The sequence below is a fragment of the Gymnoscopelus braueri genome (assembly GCF_963280865.1).
Source record: "Gymnoscopelus braueri genome assembly, chromosome: 20".
NCBI classification, from domain to species: domain Eukaryota; kingdom Metazoa; phylum Chordata; class Actinopteri; order Myctophiformes; family Myctophidae; genus Gymnoscopelus; species Gymnoscopelus braueri.
The window spans coordinates 2,446,970-2,464,678 of NC_137622.1; the positions used below are offsets into that span (position 1 = coordinate 2,446,970).

The 17,709-nt window shown below is 42.7% G+C and overlaps 1 protein-coding gene across 1 annotated transcript in view; it reads left to right on the forward strand.

Moving 5' to 3' along the window:
* unc5a (unc-5 netrin receptor A) overlaps positions 1-17,709 on the forward strand; it is a gene marked incomplete at its 5' end in the record, with an annotated part of 292,060 nt that overhangs the window by 222,744 nt on the left and 51,607 nt on the right. Inside the window, 2 exons of the mRNA XM_080416553.1 lie at positions 6,673-6,861; positions 10,875-10,985. Of these exons, the coding sequence (XP_080272679.1) occupies positions 6,673-6,861; positions 10,875-10,985 (300 nt within the window). The remainder of the gene's footprint in view (positions 1-6,672; positions 6,862-10,874; positions 10,986-17,709) is intronic.

Sequence of the window (17,709 nt, forward strand, 5' to 3'; positions counted from 1 at the left end):
GCCACTGATAAAGCCCAGAAGAGATTACGGAGCGGACAAAAGGCAGAGTGACAGAGAGGAAAAGCGATAGCGGAGACAGAGATGCTTGTCTGTGTTTGGGTCAGAGATGCTATGGAAGGGGGATAGAAGATATTGGATCTTTTGCATCAGAGGTCAGCTCGCTGCCTTTTTTGGTTTGAGCCCCTCTAACGGCGAACAACAAGCAGGGCCGTGTTGATCCAACTGAGCCCACTGGAGCCGTCTCCTTGCCACCGGTAGAATTTAACTATTCAAGTACTGTGCTTCAGTTCATATTCGAGGTATTTGTTTTTACTTTACTTGAGTAAATAAATATATATATAACTTTATACTTCTACTCCACTACATTTCTGAGGCAAATATTGTACTTTTTACTCCACTAAAAATATTTGACAACTGTAGTTACAAGTTACCTTGCAGATTTATGTCATTAGACAACATACATTAACCACTTAACTCTTATTTCTGGCTGCGTGCAGCCACTGCCAGCGATTTTCTTACATTTTCAAGTAGTCACAGAATATTTATCTCCAGTATGATCGATCCCCTGATCGTTGGTAATCACGGGGGCTTTCACTGTGCTTCTGTGAGAAAAAAAAATTCAACGCGGCCCCCTGTTAGATATTTATAGGCTGTTGTAAATAGCATGTCTCGTCAAAAATACATAGTAAAACACAGGAGGCGAGATACAGGCAATTTCCCAAATACGTTAACCAGGAAGTGAATGGAGCAGTAAATATTGGGATCACGTGATCTCCTGGTTCTGCGTGCATCTGGGGATGAAATGGTCACTCATGTGTTAGCGAAGAGCGCCATCTAGTGGAAACGCCAACAAACAAAAAAAGTCGTCAAAATCGTCCTTGGCAGTGTGGGCCTTTTTGGGGAAAAAAAAGTCGTAAAAGTTGTCCTTGGCAGAGTTAAGATGAAGTATTAGTACTTCATCAAACAAAAAAAATTGTCGATCTATAAGCTCATATCACCACATCTGGGAGAGAGAGCGAGAGAAGGGGGTAGAGAGAAAAAGCGAGAGAGAGAGAGAAAACAACAGTGACTAAGGGAAGGATGCATGCATCAGCGTGTGTGTGTATGTGAGTATCCAGCAGTCAGTATGGGGGATTTGCATTGCAGCAATCAGCGCCACAATAACAGTTCTGCATGGTTCTTCTCTAAACCCAGCGGATGTTGGTCGGGATGTGACATATTTTAATGAACATCCCGGCGCTATGGCGTCTTTCTGCCACTGTGTGTACACACACACACCCGCTTCTCAGTCGCTCGGCAGGAAGTGTGTGTGTGTGTGTGTGCGCCTCAGCTTCGGAAATACCGATTTGACAACTTTTAATTGGTGTTAATAAACCTGTGACTGCACGCGACGGCACAATTTAATTAGTAGCAATGCTAAGACTATAGGTGGGAAACGGTCGAACACAACTGGAATCCTGCTCTTGTTTTTTATCTCGCCTTCCTGCTGTCTGTCTGTCTTTCTCTTCCTCTTTTTTTCCCCGTCTTTCATCTCATTTCATCCATTTGTCCTTGTAGTCTCCCTGCCCCCCCACCACCACCAGCCCTGAAAAAAATCCATTCCATTTCTTTCCAAAACAAAGCCTCCTGACATACTAGCGGTCTTTAACCCTTTAAGACCGGGAACGCCATCTGTGTGTAATTTTTTAAGATTTCTTTGGGCTATTCAAAAATAGCAGATCTACAAGCTCAGGCAGCGAGTGCCGCGCTATGAGCTTGTAGATCTGCTATTTTTGAAAAATCGTGAACATTTGTGCAAATCTTTACTTCTGGGGATTCTAAGAATGTCTTCTAAATCAGTTATTTTGAAAAAAAAACTATGTTTGCTATAATATCAGTGGTTGTGTCGAGGACCCCCAAAATTATATGTATTTGGCCGCGGACTCCCCCCCCATCTCAAAATATGCTCTTCCAGGGACCCCCCAGAAGCAAAGATTTGAGTAAAAAAACGTGTTAGAAAAATATATATTCAACGATTTTTTTTTTTCAAAAATAGCAGATCTTTAAGCTATGAGCTTGTAGATCTGCTATTTTCGAATAGCCCTAAGAAATCAAAAAAATGACACACGGATGCGTTTCCGGTCTTAAAGGGTTAAGAGAAATGCCAGAATCTATTTCATGGGTGATTATCTCAGGAAAAATCTGATACCTTAAGTAGTGGGATTATGGCTGCTGTGCGCGAGGTTGTGAGGGGTAACCATCATATAATGCCAGAGAGCTCTGCTGACATGTAATCAATTGTGAATGACTTGGCTGGCCAGACGCAGCAAACTGCAGATCATGTGTTGTCTTATGTTGACATCATAAAAACCTTACAGTAGGCTACTGGTCATTCTCATGGGACCAACCTCTCTCTCTCTCTGTGTCTCTCTGTGTCTCTCTGTGTCTCTCTGTGTCTCTCTCTCTCTCTCTCTCTCTCTCTCTCTCTCTCTCTCTCTCTCTCTCTCTCTCTCTCTCTCTCTCTCTCTCTCTCCCCCCCTCTCTCCCTTTCCCTGCCAATTATTACTTTTACTTCGGTACTGTAAGTATATTTTGGTGCCAATACGTTTGTACTTTTACTCGAAGTACAATTTTTAACACAGGCCTATTATTTGCAGTCTTTTTTAATATTGTGGTATTGCTATTTTTACGCAAGTACAAAAAAACTAAAACAAAATATCAGTACTTCTTCCAGGGCTGGTGGTTGGACAGAGGGGTTTAAGTGAGAACAGAGCCCTCACAGCCCCCACAAGCAGCTGCTGAACAAGGAGCCGACCGCGGCTGCATCTCTCATTAACGTCCCCACATCCAATTGTCTTGGAGGGCTAAAGGCCAGCAGCCCACAGCCTAATATTTAGACTTTGGATCTCAGACTGCCTCTGCTGAGATGTGGCTGCAGACAAAAAAGCAACAACACACAGTGTTACCAGATTTTGCGAGAGAAATAAATAACCAGGTCTATGAAAACAAGCCCAAAAGAAACGACTAGGCTACGGCTATTTGAAAATAGACGATCTGCAAGCTCACAATGCGCCGCGATGCGACACTTTGTGAGCTTGTAGATCTGCTATCCCCCCCCCCCCCCCAACAAAAGATATTTTTGGGGGGGGGAATTTTGGGATACATTTGAAATAGTTTTAGATGGGGGGGGGGGGCATGGACAAATGCATATTAATATGGGGGTCCTTGACATGAAAATGTTTAAGAACCACTGGTTTAGACGACATTAGGAAACCAAAATAAGCAACTGCACTTTAGAAACAAGCCCAAAAAACGCAACTCGCAACTACCAATATTTACAAACGCCCCCCGTTGTTCGCCGTCTACAAAAGGCACCGACTGACCTTACCAGTGGTTGAAGAAGTACATATAAGTAAATGTAGCAATATACCACAATATAACAACATCCTCTGTAACACGTAAATAGCACAATAACACAAAATAGCAGATCTACAAGCTCACTACACGTTGCAATCGTTGTGAGCTTGCCTTGTAGATTGACTATTTTTGAATAGCCAAAGTATAAAATAGGGCTTAAGTGGTTAAATGTATGTTAAAAAAGTACGATATTTGCCTCTGAGACGTACTGTAGTGGAGTAGAAGTGTAAAGTACTGAAAAATGGAAACACTCAAGTAAAGTAAAAGTACCTCGAGAATTGTACTCAAGTGCAGTACTTGAGTAGATAGTACTTAGTTACTTCCCATCACTGCTCCTTGTCTCTCTCTATCCGTGCTGTTGGCTCACCACACTCGGCAGCCTCCAGCAGCTTAACCTCTGTGCCACGCACCTCCATTCCTCAAAGCCTGACTGAGTGAGTCTGTTCCCTTCTGCTGCTGCTGAGTCGACGGTACTACGCCCCCGTTGCCCATGGGCACAATGGGCTGCCGCAAAGCCCCCAGAAAGAGCCTCCAACCAACCACACCTCCGCCACCACATTCACCCGCGCAGGGCTCGAGAGGCAGCCGTGGAAAATCCCATTGCTCCCTCAATATACGCACGCATGCACGCACGCACGCACGCACACGCACATGCACATGCACACACACACACAGTGATGTTTGTCAAGGCTTAGCAGGCACATCTCTGCTCTTTTTGAGAGAGACTCAATAAGAGTTGCCAGAATTTCATAAGCAAATCCCCTCATTTGTTTATGGTCATCCTCTGGGAGTGTGTGTGTGTGTGTGTGTGTGTGTGTGTGTGTGTGTGTGTGTGTGTGTGTGTGTGTGTGTGTGTGTGTGTGTGTGTGTGTGTGTGTGTGTGTGTGTGTGTGTGTGTGTGTGTGTGTGTGTGTGTGTGTGTGTGTGTGTGTGTGTGTGCACACATTGTGTGAGAGAAGGAAACGGTGTGTGTGTGTGTGTAGACATTTTGTGTGTCCGTGGGTGCCTGTGTTAAGTGTTTATTTATGTAATAGCTACTGTGTTTATTTGATCCAGTCGCTCAGCACTGGCTTGCCGTATGCTAATCCTGAGAGGATGCTTAAGGAAGTGGTGCTTTTTGATGTCTTGTGGTTTGTCCTCAGCTCCGTGTTGAGGCAGAAGCAGCTATTTCGGTTGCTTACGTAAGGGTTTTAGAGCTGAACTAGCCTCGTCTCCTTCCAAACACTGTATCATCGCTGCCCGGTGGAAACCTTGTACGTTCCAAAACTGTTACTTTTCAGGAAATTGTGTTCCAGTGGATCCAATGTAGTCAGTGGTGTAAAGTAACTAAGTACATTTACTCAAGTACTGTACTTAAGTACAATTTTGACATATTTTTACTTTACTTGAGTGTTTCCAGTTTTCAATACTTTTACTTTTACTTACTCCACTACATCTCAGAGGCAAATATAGTACTTTTACTCCACTACAATTATTTGACAACTTTAGTTTCTAGTTACTTTTCAGATATAAATGATGAAATCATGAAACATACATTAACCACTTTAGCCCTATTTTATACATACAGTAGGCTATTTGAAAATAGCCGATCTACAAGCTCACAACGCGTCGCAATGAGCTTGTAGATCTGCTATTTTCAAACATTTTAGTACTTTTACTTTTGGTACTTTAAGTATATTTGAACACAGGCCTTTGACTTGTAACAGACTATTTCTACTTTGCATTATTGATACTTTTACTTAAGTAGAAAATGTGAGTACATTTTCCACCACTGAATGTACACTGTAGTTATCATTTAGTCACAAGCTCTTGTTAATACTTTCCATTGGCTCAATATCCATCAAATCCACAGACACACTTCTATAGGCTCTTGCAACCGCTGCGAGCTTATAGATTGGCTGTTTTCACTGATTTGTACGCGAAACTCTTGTATGACGAAGGTCATTAAAAAAACAGAAATATATGGAGATACAAGGTTTCTGCTCGACGACAACGATATTTAGACATTTCGGTAGAGATGCAGTGTTTCGATGCCGAGCGAGGAATGTTGAGTTGACGCAGGGCCATTAAACAGACCTCCTACACATATTTTCCCAGGCAGAACCTTGGCAAAGATGGTGTAATAAAAATGCTAGTGCAAATGCAGCAGTGGGCATCGCTATTTATTCATTTATTTCCCCCCCCTTTTTTTTCATTCAACTTTTATTCAAACCTACGTGGGATGAGCGAGATTATTACAAATCAAGCTCTCGGTGAATGCAATGCAATTCCTCGTTTTAGCAACTTAAAGCTACAATCCGCGACGTATTTTAATGACGGAAAAAAAGCAGTGCAAGTACGGAGGCCAACGCAGGTTCCAGTTTACGTTTAAGTCTAAAATGGTACCATTAAAACCGGGAAAGCATCTGAAGTCATTTTAGATTTTTGCGTTGGCTATTCAAAAATAGCAGATCTACAAGCTCGCAGCGTGTCATTTCGTGCCGCTCTGCGAGCTTGTACATCTGCTATTTTGGAATATTTTTGAAAAAAACTATTTATGAAAGGATATAATGTCTGTTTTTGACTATGGGGATGTACTGTATATGCATGCTTCACTTTCCACACTGAAGCCTCTGGAAGCAGTCTACCACAGTGCCCTGCGTTTTGTTACTGGCGATGATTATCTCGCCCATCACTGTATTTTATATGATAAAGTGGGTTGGCCTTCTCTCGCAGTTCGTAGAGAGCATCATTGTATTTTATTTATTTATACGGCCTTGTGTGGTAAACTTCCTTTATACCTATCCTCGCTTTTGAAACCAAAGGTTACTGGACATTCAACACGTTCACAAACACACATTAGATATATCAGTCCACGTAAGAGCAGTGAACAAGGAAAGACTGCTTTTCATCTATTATGCTCCCACACAAATGGAACAAACTTCAGGACTGCTTCATGTAACACTATGTTTATTTGTATCTGTGACATTGTAATGTGATTCAAATGTTTGTTATTGTTTTTCATTATGTATGTATTTTATATGGGCGTTATCAGGGCGTCCTTGAAAAAGAGAGCTTGCTCTCAATGGGCTTCCCTGAATAAATAAAGGAGAAAGAAAGAAAGTGTGAGAACGTCTGATTTAGAAGGCATTTGTAGCCTCAGGTCTGAATGGGTTAAGTGGTTAACTGTTAACACCCCCCCCCCCAAAAAAAACTAAACCCACCGTTTCTCTCCTCTCTCCTCTCCTTCTCCTCTCCTGTCGCCTCCCACTGGCGGGCCGGCGGTACTGCACGCAGCGGCCGGCGGTGCGGAGGACGTGGCGCTGTACGTGGGCATGGTGGCGGTGGCGCTGTGCCTGACCCTGCTGCTCATCGTGGTGGTGCTGGTGTACCGGCGCCGCAAGGAGGGCCTGGACGCCGACGTGGCCGACTCCTCCATCCTCACCACCGGCTTCCAGCCCATGGGCATCAAGCCCAGCAAGCCAGGTGTGTGGGCACCGCACAGGCCGCAACGCAGCAGCAGGCCCCCTCCCAACAGCAGTATGAACCCACTGTTCTTTATAGATGTACGCTTCTCTGTCTGTCGGTCTGTCTGCCTGCAGTGGTGTAAAGTAACTAAGTACATTTACTCAAGTACTGTACTTAAGTACAATGTTGAGGTATTTTTTTACTTTACTGGAGTATTTCCAATGCTCAGTACTTTTACTTCTACTCCACTACGCCTCAGAGGCAAATATTGTACTTTTACTCCACTACAATTATTTGAAAACTTTAGTTACTAGTTACTTTAAATTATGATATTATAAAACATACATACATACATTAACCCCTTCAGCCCTATTTTATACCTAGGCTATTTGAAAATAGCCGATCTGCAAGCGCGTTGTGAGCTTGTAGATCGGCTATTTTCAAACATTTTAGTACTTTTACTTTTCGTACATTTTGATACCAATACTTTTATTCTTTTACACAAGTACATTTTGAATTCCGGACTTCTACTTGTAACAGAGTACTTCTACATTGCAGTATTGATACTTTTATTTAAGTAAAGCATACGAGTACTTTTTCCACCACTGTCTGTCTGTGTCTGTGTCTGTGTCTGTGTCTGTGTCTGTGTCTGCCTGCCTCCCTGCCTGCCTGCCTCCCTCCCTGCCTGCCTGTCTGTCTGTTTGCCAGGCCCGCTGTTTGCCAGTACGACACTGTTCTTGTGATCTACGACTCTTCTCTCTGTGTCTGGTTGCTGGTCTGTCTTTTGTTGAATTGAATTGAACTGTCTGTCTGTCTGTCTGTCTGTCTGTCTGCCTGGTGTCTGTCTGTCTGTCCACGGTGGATCATTCATCACCATGGAACACATTGATCCCTCATTAGTGTACGGTCGCGGTGGTGTGGTGAATCTGTTTATAGAGGGTGCTGGTCTGAGAGAGATTGATGGTGGAGCACATGTGTGTGTGTGTGTGTGTGTGTGTGTGTGTGTGTGTGTGTGTGTGTGTGTGTGTGTGTGTGTGTGTGTGTGTGTGTGTGTGTGTGTGTGTGTGTGTGTGTGTGTGTGTGTGTGTGTGTGTGTGTGTGTGTGTGTGTGCAGCCCTGGGTGCCAGCGTGTGTTTGTGTTTGTGTGTATGCGCTCTCAATCAGCGTGCATTTCTCACAGACAGGTTACACAAACACACGCGCTGCTCCTGGTTCGCCGGGTTTATTCGGTTGATGATGAACTGTTATTTTATCTGAGAAAGGCTTCTCACAGGGCCAGGGCCAGACGTATTATTATTATTATTAACTGTATTTCTTATTTCCACCCCAAGATAATTTGACATCATCTGCTCTTGGCGGACTGTCTGAGGTGCAGATGTGTTGCTGATGACGGTGTGTGCAATCCCGCACAAATAAATCATGTTTCCAAGGTTTTTCCTTTCATGACACTGAAGATTTCCAATATGCTGTTACACTAGGCAACGGTGCACTGCTCTTAACCGTTTGAAACCTATACTTGGTTGACCGGACTCCCTCGGGGCTCTATACTATACTAGTGACTTTTCTGTTCTCACTCCACATTAACCCATTGAGACCTAAAGCCGATTCTACAAATGTCTTCTAAATCCCAACAGTGTTCTGAAAAGCGTATGTTTCTATATCAGTGGTGCTCAAACTTTTTCATGTCAAGGACCCCCAAAATGATGTTAATTTGGCCGGCGACCCCCATCTCAAAATATTTAGTTCCAGGTACCCTCCAGAAGCGGTATATCCAGATTTTTCTCTTCCAAAAACTGTTCATTTCAGAACACATCCTACAGCGCATTACAAATACCGGATCAGACCTTTTCACCGCACACTTGTAATCTCACCAAAGAACGCGACCCATCTGTCTTCCTTGCCAAAACGTAAATAGCAATCTTTTTTTAAACACTTCTATTAGTAAAAACTGCTTGTTTCAGTGCTGTTACTGCTAAGACATTAGCTGCAAAGAAAAAAATATACTTTTTCATTTATAATTATCAAGAAATTCTACATTCTGCTGACTATACATTGAGGTGCGTTCGTATCGGGCGAGAAACAATTATGTTTTGGAGCGAAGCCATTCAATATGAAGTCAATATGATTTGAGATACATACGCCAATATCTGTATCCAACGTATATCAAAACAATATATCGTCTCTGTCCGGTGGAAACCTCATATGTCCAAAACTGTTATTTTTCAGGATTCAAATTCAAAGTAGCAGATCTACAAGCTCGAAACGCGTCGCTTCGCGCCGCCTTTCGAGCTTGCGGATCTGCTACTTTTGATGCTTTTGTATGATGCTGTAGTATGATCAAGTAAGGCATTAAAGGAGAGTTCCAGTCATTTTAGGTGTTTGCTTTGATGTGTCGCTAATCACTCACCAACATACCAGGGGCAGTTGACTTTTTTTCATAGAAGCCCCTGTTGTCCATTGTGGAGACCCCTTCCACTGGCATAATGGAGTAATGCGGATAAACAAAAATCGCCTATTTTAGCAGTTCCAAAGTTTTTTTCCACTAATCCTCATTATTCAGTGTACTGACACTCAAACATGCACTGAATGTCCCTTATGAGCTGCCGTTCATGCAGAATGACACATCAAATCAAACACCTAAAATGACTGGAACTCTCCTTTAATTTACTGCCGCGCAGGAACGATAATATGGGTTTCAGCCGATATCCCCTAGCCATTATGTTTGGCCAACGCATGGTTGTCAGTGGATGAACCATTCTGTCGCCTGCCTGTGAGTGTTGTTCACTTTGATGCAGCAGATCAGCTAGTCTGTCTGACTGTGTGCTGGATGGAGATTCAAGCCAGGTTGCAAGCGTCTGTGATTCACCAGGAAAAAAAATACGAGCCTTTGTGCTCAGTTCAGCGTCTCTTCCTCAGAGTTCTGTTTGGAATTGATTGTGTTGATGTTGGAGAGAGAGAGGGAGACAGAGAAACAGTGTTGCCATGTCTGCTTATTATAAGCGACGTTGGGCTTGTTTTTCTGTAAAGTTGCTTGTAAATATTGGTTGATGCGTTTTTGGGGGATTGCTTCTAAAGTGTTGTTGCTTCTTTGGGCTTGCTTCCAATTATTGTTTAAACCAGTGGTTCTTAAACTTTTTAATCTCAAGGACCCCCAAATAAATACGTGTCGGACCCCCATCTGAAATTATAATTTCTGCCAGGGACCCCCGTACCAGATTTGTGTTGTTACAATGTTTAAATGTTTAATGTTTCTACATTTAGCACTTTTTTACTCAAGTTTTTTTTTTGTGCAGATCTACAAGCTCACAACGCGTCGCGAGCTTTTAATAGCCGATGCATGTAGGTTTAAATTGCTCATGGGCTTGTTTTCATAAACCAGGTAGCTTATTTCACTCGCAAAATCTGGCAACACTGTGTGTGTGTGAGAGAGACAGACAGAGAGAGAGAGAGGAAGGCGGAAAGCAACTGGCTCAGGGTGTTTTGTGTGTTGTCAACAAGCAGTGAGCATTTGTATTTGTGTGAGAGCAAATATGTGTGGTTGTGTGTGCCAGATTGGATCTTTTCTCTCAGCGTTGTGCTTGTGTTGTGACAGCTTTACAGGATATGAGCGACTGCCGCACGCGCACGTGCACTGTGTGAGTGTGTGTGTGCGTGTCTGTGTGTGTGTGTGTGTGTGTGTGTGTGTGTGTGTGTGTGTGTGTCGAGCCCCCAATACTCCACTGTTCCACATTCATACATTTTCTTTTTTTTATTTGTGTGTGTGTGTTTGTGTGTAGGGTTACAAGTCGAATAATAACATTTTATTTTTTTAAAGTTCTTTCAATTAATTATTTTAAACTTTTCGCCTATAATGACTTGCCCTAAATAGGGATCGATAACTAATCCATTATGTTAAACTTTTTTTTATTTTATAGTAGAGTGGATAGATTAATAAATTAAATGTTTTTAAAACTAGAAAAATAAAAAAGGAGCGAACAAGGTTTCCACCGACAGCGACGGTTTTGTTTGTCGTTGTTTTTCCCCCCCTATAGAGAACTCCCATCTGCTGACCATCCAGCCTGACCTGACCACCACCACCACCAGCTACCAGGGCACGCTGCGCTCTCGCCACGACACCGTCGGGAAGTTCTCCATGAGCAACGGTCTGTCCTGGAAACGTCCTGTAGAACTTATCATTGCTGTCATTGGGGCAGAAAAACCTCTTATATCCATGTTTTCCCTTTTTTGTTTTTTCCCCCTAAATCAACTCATTAAAATCGGGAAAGCATCTGTGTCATTTCAGATTTTAGCTATATGTATAGCAAAGTGACTCTTAGCAAGCTTGTACATCTGCTATTTTTTAAAGTAATACAATGCAGGTCCACAAATAACGATTTTTAGCAGCCTCTGCTGTTTATTACCGTCACTGCAGGTTGTTCGTTTATTCCTGCGTTACCCAGAATTCCATTTGTTTTCACCGGAAGACGGAAGCGTTTCAAAAAGCGTTCTTTTAATTGTTTTATACTATCTGTGGATCGTTTCTCTTAGCCAGTGCAGCTTTAGTTACCGTGAGCTGTGTTTTCTTTTGCTGTTGTTTTTCGATCTTCAAATCCTACAATCTCTTAAAAACAGCGTGAGATTCCTTTTTGTTATTAGTGCGGTAGTTCCTGGCCAAACAGGAAACCGGTGCGGTAGTTCCTGGCCAAACAGGAAACCGGTGCATTTCCGTTTCCGTTTTCCGGCCGGATGACATCATTTTCGCGGGAATGACTACCCTAGCCACCGTTTCAATAGAAAATAGTTTACAAAAGGCTTTTGGGGGTGAAATTCATGGAGTGGGTGTTGTGAAACATTTGCCACTCACAAAAGATTTAACTTTAGTTTTGTTGAAAAAGTTACCTAGTATTACTTTAACATTTTAGAAAAATATTACAGAATGTTTTGAATAATTTGGATTTTTTTTAACACAAATCTTCTCTTCTGGGGGTCCTTGGCACAAAACATTTTCAGATGGGGGTCCGCGGCCAAATACATATCATTTTGGAATCCTTGGCACGAAAAAGTTTGAGAACCACGCATTTGTCGAATCGGCCCCAGGACTTAATGGGTTAAAGGAATACTTAACCCAAAAAAATTATGTATTTTCTATCAATTACTCACCTCGTGAAGCCTTGAATTTGTGGAGATTTCTTTACTTTATTTTTTTGTCGTGTTCCTGCACCAATAATTCTGTATTTGCTGACACTGCTGTGGTAGTAGACCGATGCAAAAATATATACAATATATTGATATAAACTCCAAAACAACTCTCGCAGTGTAATCACTGAGAGGCCTGCTGATGATCTAGGTTCAAAGAGATTGTTTTTAACCCATTAAGACCTGAGGCGATTATCCTGCTCTCATCGTATGTGTGAATACAAATTAACAGGTAGCGAACAAGACTTGAAGAGAAACGCAGAAGCTGGAGTAAAGTTGACTGTTTTTTACTGTTGTCTGTTTTCTCTCCACAATCATTTTTGTAAAACTGAAATACAAACATCAAAAAAGGATGTATCACAAAAAATGTACAGTAAACTTCGGTCTTAATAAATCAAAATAAAGTACAGTCAGCATGTAGAAATCAAAACATGTATCTATGCAAATAGACTCCATTTTAACGTATCTTAATACAACATCATGAATTTACGTCAATGTAAATTTAACCAAATGAACTGCACAATGAGACAAGATGTACTCACAAGCGATGAACTTCTAGGCATGAAAGCATTTGGCCTTAAGGCTCAGTGCTAGGCTTGTTTTATAGAAAACACAAAATTACTAAGCCAAAACAGGTGTGTAATTGACAAGAGGTCATGAAGACCTGAGAGAACACAATTATCAAAGGCAAAACAGGTGTGTAATTGACAAGAGGTCATGAAGACCTGAGAGAACACAATTATCAAAGGCAAAACAGGTGTGCAATTGACAGAGGTCCTAATGACCTGCTTAATTTCTGAAGGCTCACAGCTGCAGAAAGAATCCTTGCCAACTAGTGGAAAATAACTGAGAAAGAACATGACACTCCCGTCTGGTATTTAAAGAAATATCACAATTTAAACTAATCAGCAATAAAATGTCAAAGACTAATTCGAGTCCATAACTGTAGCACTCATGAGAAGGACCGTCTCACAAACGGGCCTCAAGATCTTTGTAGTATCATCTTCTGCATGAGGCGCTGGTGTTGCTGAACGGAACTGGTAGCTGAAGCAGGACTTGATCCTGGTGCTGTAGCAGAAGAGTTCTCTGGAGCAACACTGCCTCCTGTGTTGGGAGGAATAACTGGGGGGACTCTAAATGTCAAGCTGGGATTGAGGCCAAGTGCCTCCACTTGTAGGATCTGAAGACACTGTTGGATCTGGATTAAGGCCTGTATTGCTCTGGGTTTGGTACTTGTGGATAAGGCTTCAGGATTCTGTATCTCAGGACAACTGAACACACTGTTGCCCTGGCCCTTTGTGTAGAAGCCCAGGGGGTCGTAGATACTAGGGCTGGTGTCCCCTGCAGAGATGGGCGGTGTACAGGTGTCTGTCTGACTTCCTGATACGACCATTGGCAGAGGCTCTTTATCCTCTGTTCTGGACAGTTGGAAGGCTGAGACGGGGTTGCTTCCGAACTGCTGCATCTGTGGGTTCTGTATGATTAGTGACAGCAGCTTTGTATTGGACATCAGTTCCTGCTTCTGCTGCTGCTTTAGATCTATGATATTTGTTTTGCCCATGCCTGAACGGGCAGACAAGTCCCCGAGCCCTCTCTGTATGTTTGCAGGCTGTGTTGGTGAAGGTACTATGTCTGTTACTGTGTGGGCAGTGGAGTGGGTAATACTGCTGGTCTGGGATGTCGCAGAACTGGAACCCGATGCCTGAGATGTACCACCCTTTGTGGAATTTGTTGCAGGCTTGATGACGAGATGAACAGCAAGTGTGTCTTTGATGCAATGCTGGGATAGAGTATCCCCATCTTTAAGGATCTCTCCAGCAAATATTAATACCAGCTGCTCTTGTCTGACCTTGAACCTCTTGGATATCTTACTCTTGAACTGTGCGATAGAGGCATCTTCTGCGATGGCAATCTGTTTTGAAGTTTTGCCAGTGACCATGATCATAGTCATGCCGTGTGCGACAGGTGTGGGGCTGTGAGTAGAATGAAGGTACTGCTTATGGCCAACCTGCTCCTTGACAGGTATTTGATTCGGACAGGGGGGAAGGAGAGACGGCCGCCCATTTTCAAGCGTGCAGGTCCGGAAGGAAGCCACATCTTCTGGCCTATGAGTCGAACCTAGAGACACATCTCCTATAATGACCCATTCCAGGTCTTGTCTCTGGGCGAATGGGGCATTATGAGGACCGTTTCTTTGCTCTCTGACTTTGTGGACGTGCAGGATATCACGACCCAAGAGAAGGAGGATTTTGGCATCTGGGTCCATTGGTGGTATCTGATGAGCAACAGACTTGAGGTGTGAGTGATGCTGTGCAGCATTTGGAGTCGGAATCTCCGACCGGTTGTCTGGCACGTGGTCACACTCAATAAGTGCAGGTAGCGGCACGCATACTTTTCCATCCAATGACTCAACCACAAACCCTGTGGCTCTTCTCCCGACTGCTTCGGAGACCCCTGCACATGTGTTGAGTGTGAATGGTGCTTGTGACCCAGAAATCTGGAAAAGGTCAAAGAAATCGGACTTGGCCAGAGACCTATTACTTTGGTCGTCTAGAACGATATAAACCTTTGTTGCCTTTTCTGGGTTTGCTTTAGGGTAGACCTTTGCAAGGCAGATCTTTGAGCTAGACCTGAGGTTCTGCCCTTCACTACAGACCTCAGTGCGTTTAGAGGTGACTAACTCTTGGGAAGTTTGTTCTTCACCCTCCCCGCCATGCTCTAAGGAGGGTTCGCTGCTGTCGTGGGCCCACCATGGAGGAGGTCCAGGGTGTAGGGCTGAAAGGTGACCGTCACTTCCACATTCACTACATTTCACGGCCGCTTCACAGTTTTTTGCAAGATGGGTAGTGGATGAGCAACACCTGTAACAAACTTTGTTCTCTCTCAGAAAGTTCTTGCGCTCCTCCAGTGGTTTACTTCGAAAGCCTCTGCACTTTTTTAAAGGATGTGGTTTCATATGGATGGGGCATTGCTTGAAAAAGCCACCTGAGTTGCTAACTGAACTGTTTGACTGAGGCGTTGACTGGTCTGATGATACTTCCGTCCTGTGAGTGGTTACGTGTCTGGTGTATCCTGGTCTCTTTTCCTGATACTCAGGCTTGAAAGGAACTGATACAGATCTATAGGAACTGCTTGAAGGACATGTAGGAGGTGCTGAGAGAACAAAGCTAGGGTCATTTCTTCTTCGAGCTTCGAGCGAAAATAACTGAGAAAGAACATGACAGCGATTCTTAAAAACGTGTGTTTCAAGATTTTTCAAAAATAGCAGATCTACAAGCTCATAGCGCGGCACTCGGTGCCGCGCTATGAGCTTGTATATCTGCTATTTTTGAATAGCCAAAGAAATCTAAAGTGACACAGATGCGTTCCAGGTCTTGATGGGTTAATATAGTTTTGCTTTTGTTAAGACTGGTCTCCTATTAACTTCAATTTGTCCTAATTATTGGATTATTGGCTCAGGAATGCGACGGATCTATTTTTCAAATTGAAATCCTGAAAAGTAGCCGTTTTGGACATATGAGGTTTCCACCTGACAGCAACGTTATTCAATATGAATCACAAAAAGTAATTTCCGCAGAGAGTAGAATGAGTCAATCTTTTTTAATAACATTAGGAGCTTTGTGAGGTGAAGACTCCAGAATACATTTTACAGGTCAGGAGGAGTCAATATAAATGAGAAGCTTGGTTAGTCCTTATCATGGCTATTCCTGTACATGTGGTGCGCTATACTTATAATAGAAACTCTTAACATAAGTCAGGATCCCAGCAGGTGGTATAGAGCAGAAACAGACAGAAAACAGACACCTGGCACCCGAGAGCTGTCGAACAGCATTTCAGTTAGACACTTTCATCACGATTGACCATTTATGGCATTGATATTGCATTCAGTTTGGCGGTGTGACTCTTCTCCTGTGAAGAGAGTTATTGCATGAACATTGAAGGGCATAAGATACAGATATATAACATACAATCCATAGAAGCATACCTTTAAATATTGAGCCCTTCAAGGCATAAGTTAAGATACACATATGTAACATGATACAATCCACAGAATCATACATTTAAAGGTGTAGGTCACCCCAAAAATGGCTTATTTTCTATCAATTACACACCCCCCCATGAAGCATTGAATTCATGGATTTTCTTTTTTTTTTTGTCGCATTCCTTAGCCAATAATTTGATGACGGGTGTATTTCCTTGGCATCTTTCCGCCGGTAATGAAATTATTGGCTTAGGAATGCGACAAAAACTAAAAAAAAATCCATTAATTCAAGGCTTCATTGGGTGTGCAATTGATAGAAAAATAAGTAATTTTTTGGGTGAACTAATCCTTTAACTCAAGGAGAGGGCTGGGGAGGTAGAGGGAGTTTGATAACAGACAGCTGCAGGAACAGAGCTGTGACCAATGCAGAACATGGAAGAGTGAACAGTGTTCTGCTTAGAAAGACCACCTACATGAACAATTAGAGTGAGAGGGCGTACAGTATGTGTTAGCTTGTTAGCGAATGAGAATGAAGGGAGCTGAGTGAGGTTGAACGCGGAGAGACCGCCTGACTGCCGTGGGTGCATGTACTGTATGCAGTGGTGGGAAAAGTACTCAAATGTCTTACTTAAGTAAAAGTATCAATACTGCAATATAAAAGTACTGTTACAAGTAAAAGTCCGGAATTCAAAATTTACTTGAGTAAAAGTACAAAAGTATTGGCATCAAACTTTACTTAAAGTACCAAAAGTAAAAGTACTAAAATGTTTGAAAATAGCAGATCTACAAGCTTAGCTCACAACGTGTCGCATCGCGACGCGTTGTGAGCTTTAGATCGGCTATTTTCAAATAGCCTATGTATGAAATAGGGCTAAAGTGGTAAATGTATGTTTTATAATGTAATAATTTATATCTGCAAAGTAACCAGTAACTAAAGTTTTCAAATAATTGTAGTGGAGTAAAAGTACAATATTTGCCTCTGAGATGTAGTGGAGTAGCAATCTCGGAACCCATCGCCAAATGAAAAGGAAAAACAGCGCCCTCTGCTGTTTTTGACTATCTCAGTTGGCTCTGGGAGGAAGTTTACGTAGCACCCGTGCGCAAGGAAACCGGGATTTTGGTCTGCCTTCAGCGCATCACTTCCGGTGGTGCGACTATGTTTTCATTCCCACTAACAATATTTCTACACGGAACACTAACACCACTTCTCCCAGAGAACATGGATCGTTTTGGTTATAAGCCCACTTGTTTCTATAATGAAAGAGCAAGTTAAAATGTGAATATCTTTCCGTGGTTTTGTCTGCTCCGCGGACGCTATTGTTAAATTAGTTTCGGTTTGTTTCGAGTGGGGAAGGATCGACGGACACGTGAATCCCGGCCACTACATTTGATTGGGTAAAGCGCGGCCTGCTTCCTGATCTGAAGGCACGCCCTCTTGAAACCAATGCGCACGGGTTGTCAACACGGCTACCGACAGATTCAAACGCAGAGCAGAATCTGTTCTTGAGAGATTAGTGGAGTAGAAGTAAAAGTACTGAGAATTGGAAATACTCAAGTAAAGTAAAAAATACCTCAAATTTGTACTTAAGTACAGTACTTGAGTAAATGTACTTAGTTACTTTACACCCCTGCATGTATGAATGAACTGTTAGCGAATGAGAATGAAGGGAGAGTGAGGTGTGAGCGTGGAGACTCTGATTGCCGTGCCT